General features: G+C 44.9%; 1 protein-coding gene across 1 annotated transcript; it reads right to left on the minus strand.

Moving 5' to 3' along the window:
- Nucleotides 1-1,449: 1,449 nt before the first annotated feature.
- On the minus strand, nt 1,450-4,243 carry LOC148036736 (uncharacterized). Its single transcript, XM_087677176.1, has 2 exons — nt 2,305-4,243; nt 1,450-1,656 (listed from the first exon to the last, which is right to left on the minus strand). Coding segments are annotated over exons 1-2 (1,809 nt in total). The 5' UTR covers nt 4,113-4,243; the 3' UTR covers nt 1,450-1,655.
- Nucleotides 4,244-4,796: the final 553 nt, after the last annotated feature.

The following is a 4,796-nucleotide window of genomic DNA, read 5'->3' on the forward strand; positions in this document are numbered from 1 at the left end:
TATTGAAATGTCAATATACTCATTGGCATAGTCAATGTTCTTACTCGTGCTCATACTGACATTATTTAGAAAGTATTACTAGTGTTCATACCAACACAATTTAGTAAAATAGACTTAACTAGAACTTACCCCTATATTACTCATTTTTTCGCGGTTTGTTAAAAGGTGACCTCCATAACTTCTTCTTTCTTATTTTTTCCACCTCCTCCTCTTCTTCTTCTTATATTTTTGGGTGTTGATGATACATGCAAGACCTCAAGGAGACGTGTTATCTTTGAGTCAAGAGATAAGCTTCAAAACCTTATTTTATGTTTCTTTTTCTTATTCACTACGTTTGTGTTGTTTATTTTGTGGTTTGTAAAACAAAGAGAGTATACTTTTTTTCTTATTTTATAACGATTTTAAGTGTTTACTAGAGAGAGGAAGAGGAAGAGAGAGAGGGAGATAGGAGAGGGAGCTAGTAAGGGAGAGGGAGCAAGTTTTTCTTCACTATATTTCTTTAGTCTCTTTTGTGATTTGTTTAAAAAAAGAGAGTATGATTTCTTTCTTAATTTGTAGTAATTTTAAGTGCTTAGTAGAGAGAAAGGGAGAGGGAGATGGATACGGGAGAGACAACTAGTAAGGAAGGGGGAGAGAAAGAGAGAGGAAAATAAGGCAAAACCCTATGTTTTGTTTCTTCTTGTTCTTCACTATGGAGAGAGAGAGAGAGAGAGAGAGAGAGAGAGAGAGAGAGAGAGAGAGAGAGAGAGAGAGAGAGAGAGAGAGAGAGAGAGAGAGAGAGAGAGAGAGAGAGAGAGAGAGAGAGAGAGCACGTGTGTGTGTGTGTGTGAAAGAGAGTGAGAGAAAGGAATAGAGGGAGCTAGAGAAAGATAAAGAGAGTGAGAGAAAAAGAGAGCTAAAGAGAGGGAGAGAAAGAGAAAGATTAAGAGAGAGCTAGAGACTAGAGGGAGATGATAGAGAGAGACAAAGAGAGAGATCTAGAAATAGGGAGAGGGAGATAAATAAATGATCAGATAGAAAATCTTGAGGAAAAATGATTAGAAGCACATGCAAAAATGATCATATAGTAAATCTTGAGGAAAAGTCTAATATGGGTACTTATATTGGTAGATATCTATAATAAATATATCTCAAGGTCCACTAGATATATATAATAAATGTATTTGGAGGTCCACTAGATCAAAACTGTGAGTCATTGATGTGTTAATGACGTACACATGCTAAACATGGGCTTGATGAAGAAATGTTAGCTTTCTATGAAAAATTCTGCATGATGGTCATAGTTCAATCACGGTCATGCTTGTTGACATCTTGGAAGCATGTGGTAAAATAAAAGTTGTGGTACATTGAGATTGCCAAGGACTCATTAGAACAAGATCTTTTTGTGTATAGTATAATTGTAGATGTGTACATTAAGTGTGGCTTGCATATTTCAGGGACATGGCAATATTTTTGCAAGCTTCATCAAGATGTGATTACACGAATGCCTTGATGACATGATATGCTTTAGCAATGAAGCAATTATCTATGTCACAAATGATATCGACTTGAGAGCATGCTTCTGTTTACATTTGTATGTTGGTTCAAGGCTTGTAGAACCATAGAAGTTGTTGAATCATCCCAATGGATGCACGTTGAAACCACCTTGATGGGTATCTACAAAGATTGACTTGTTTGACAAGACTAACATTGGCTTAATATGAATAAAATGGCTTGATATATTACGAGATCTAATATCTTGATTATGTCCAATGTAGCCTTGGCCATCATCTTAATTATCACACAATATTACTGACCTCTTTGACATTTATGGCATTAGCACGACCTCTTATATATTTGTTTTTTCTTCAAAACAACATTTTAGTACGTTACGCAAGGTAGAGAGAGAAAGAGATGTATTATAGTTTCTTCTTCTTCTTGTATGAGAGCTTAGGTGAGTAGTCATGGCATTGTGTTCTTTGAAGTGCAATAGACCTTGTGCTTGGGATTATTCACGTTAGTAGTTGCGGCATATAGAGAGGGAAATAATGTGTTAATCTACTACCTCAAAAGTAGCCCAAATTTATAGTTTTTAAGCCTTCACAAAATGTAAATTTAACGTACATTCAACTTACAAAGTGGTGGGCGCCTATTTTTTGAGACAATTCTCCTCTTCATAATACAAACGTGGTGTACATTTAAATGGATATGGTTTGCTTAAGTTGTCTTGCTATGTAGAGTCATCTAGCAGGGTGTGGACATATGGACGTTAGCAACATGTGAGAAAGCATCAAATCAACAAAGTACTGATGCGGTTTTCCATACCATGGTTCCCTGTAGAAATTTGGAGGCCGACCATAATGACCTCCGTCGCTACAGCAATGATCAAAATGGAAAGGAAAAGATGGATCGAAAGCATCGATGACAAAAAGATCGGGGAAAAGCTGTCGAAAGCGTTCAATCAATGCAACGTTAAAGATCTCCATTTTGTGTGGATTCGACCGCTTGTAACGACCCGCACCGGCTGGAGCAACATTGGTACGTAGAACAACGTTTTCTGGCGATGCGTCTTTGAAGATAGAGCGCCAGAAGGCGAGAGCTCGATCGATGCCAGCTATGAAATCCGCGACAGAAGGGAAATGTTGGCCGTCATGGAGGCCTGTGTTGAATATGAAGGCGTGTGGTCGAGCGGATGTCTGGTTGAAATAAAGCTGGAGTTTCTGACGATGATTAGGGCTAAGGAGGGTGTCTAGACCTAAGCCATCCTGATAGACGTTATGGTGTCCATTGAAGACGAGAGAGATACGGACGGTCTGATTTGGTTGGCGAGGGTTGGTGAATGTCTGCTCAATGTTGCGATCCAGCACCCAGTCGTTGATGGTCTTCCCAGAGGGCACATGGTATCCGAGCAGGAAGATGAGGGTGTTTCGGATATAATCCTGCATGTTAGAGTCTCCCCAGAAGAAGAGCCACTTGCCTGCTAGGCAATCCCAGGCTTCATGGCTTTCCCACATGTGGAAAGCGCAGTGGCCAGAGTAGACCCAACCGTTGCTATGGAGGAGGGAGACGCGGCCATGGCACCAGTATGGGGGGCTGCAGAGGGTGTGGGAAGGGGGCAGACACTGGTCGAAACGGCCGTCGGGGCCAGCTTGGCAGGTGTGGTTGAACCAGGAGCGGGTCCATCGGCCGTGCCAGAGGCCGTGGTGCATGTGGCGGGGAGTGCAGCGTGGGAGGACGTCGTGCAACTGATCATGGGAGCTGCTGCTGCTGCAGGCACCATCATGATGCAGAGCACTGCTATTGCAAGTGTGATCGGGATCATGACTATATAATTGAGCAGGCGGCCGGGCCGGGGAGACCAAGATGAAGTAGAGGGTTCTGTTGATGGCGGCGCGAGGGGGGACGGCCCATGCGTGGGCGTCAAGCTCGAGTCCATGGAAGTTCGAGAAGAGGAGGTTGGCGGAGAAGGTGTAGGCCCCCGGGAAGCCGCCGTCCACCATGAAGGACACCCTGTAGGTGCCGTCGCCCCGGTCCGACACTCGAGGCCGCGACCTCCATCGCTCCCCGGCCAGTTGCGTCTCGTAGTAGTCCCCGCCTGCGCAGCGGGGCTTTCCTTCTCCTCCCATGGACACGATCCAGAAGTCAAAGACCGTGTCCGTCCGAATGAAGATGGGCCCTACCTGCCTCTGTCCTTCCTCGTCGAAGCCACGATCAGGATCCCTCAGCTGCACCCCCACCAGCTTGAAGCTCCTGGTGCTCACGTTGTGGCACGCGCTGCTGCCGTTGAGGCTCAGGTCTCGCAGAACCTTGTGCGTCCGCGCGAGAGGGTCCTCCTTATCAAGGCAGCTATCTTCATCTCCAGCCGTAGAAGTAGGAGCAGGACCAGTACTTGGTTTGGAGATCGGATCATTGGCAAAGGACCAAGCTGTAAACAAGCGACTGCGTTGGGCTGCCAGCCGCTGCCTCTGGCCGGAGCTGCAGCGGTCGTAATTATAACCAGCAAGTGAAGAGAATATATCGTTGTAGTGCGGCTGCTGCAAGTATAGGAGACCGCCTCCGGCTGCTATAAGCGTGATGAGCACGATGGAACTTCGCGTCAGTAGGCTGCGTTCTCTTGTCCAGCTGGTCATCATGATTTCCGGATGATCGACGTCTCTCAGTTGGTATATTGATCGTCCGAACTGAAGAAATGCATTGAGACCCTAGCGCTACAAGAGCCATCGAACAAGAATCTTCTTCTTCTTCTTCTGCGTCTACTTCTACTTCTTCTCCTTCTGCTTCTCCTTCTTCAGCGTCCCTCTCCGCCTCGCGAGTTGGCGTGTTCAGATCGTGGGGCAAGATCCATGGAGTCGCACGTTCTAGTTACTACTTGTGCCAAACGAAAAGAACCCTACTCCAGCTCATTCCAACTTAGAATAGCATGCCATACGCCATGACGCTTTGGCATAACGTAGATCCGACAATATAATAGACAAAGGTGGCACGGGAATGGAGGCACAGGAACTCGATTTACTTTTCGGTAACATTCACCTAGACATTAGTATACCTGTAGGCCATAGATTGAGGCACACATTTAGGCCATTGTGGCATGTGCCATTCTATCACAAAAATGTATGGTCTCTATCGCATCATGTGGCAAGAAATGTCACTCTCGAGAAGGTCATGGGACTAGAGTTAATTCAATAATATTTGGAGGCGTAGCAAAGAAATATGGATGCAAGTGTCTCTCTCCCCTCTATAAGTTGATGCATCGTGTGTTCCTTGTCTAACCATTGTGTATGGATGGATGTACTAAATCGAATTCTCCTAACCATTGT

This window comes from Lygodium microphyllum, chromosome 4 (genome assembly GCF_053477565.2).
Source record: "Lygodium microphyllum isolate KBCC chromosome 4, Lygodium_microphyllum_v1.1.10, whole genome shotgun sequence".
Taxonomy (NCBI): Eukaryota; Viridiplantae; Streptophyta; class Polypodiopsida; order Schizaeales; family Lygodiaceae; genus Lygodium; species Lygodium microphyllum.

What these genes read in the sequence shown, in the direction of transcription:
- LOC148036736 (XM_087677176.1), bottom strand. Translation starts at nt 4,112, where the DNA reads ATGATGACCAGCTGGACAAGAGAACGCAGCCTACTGACGCGAAGTTCC.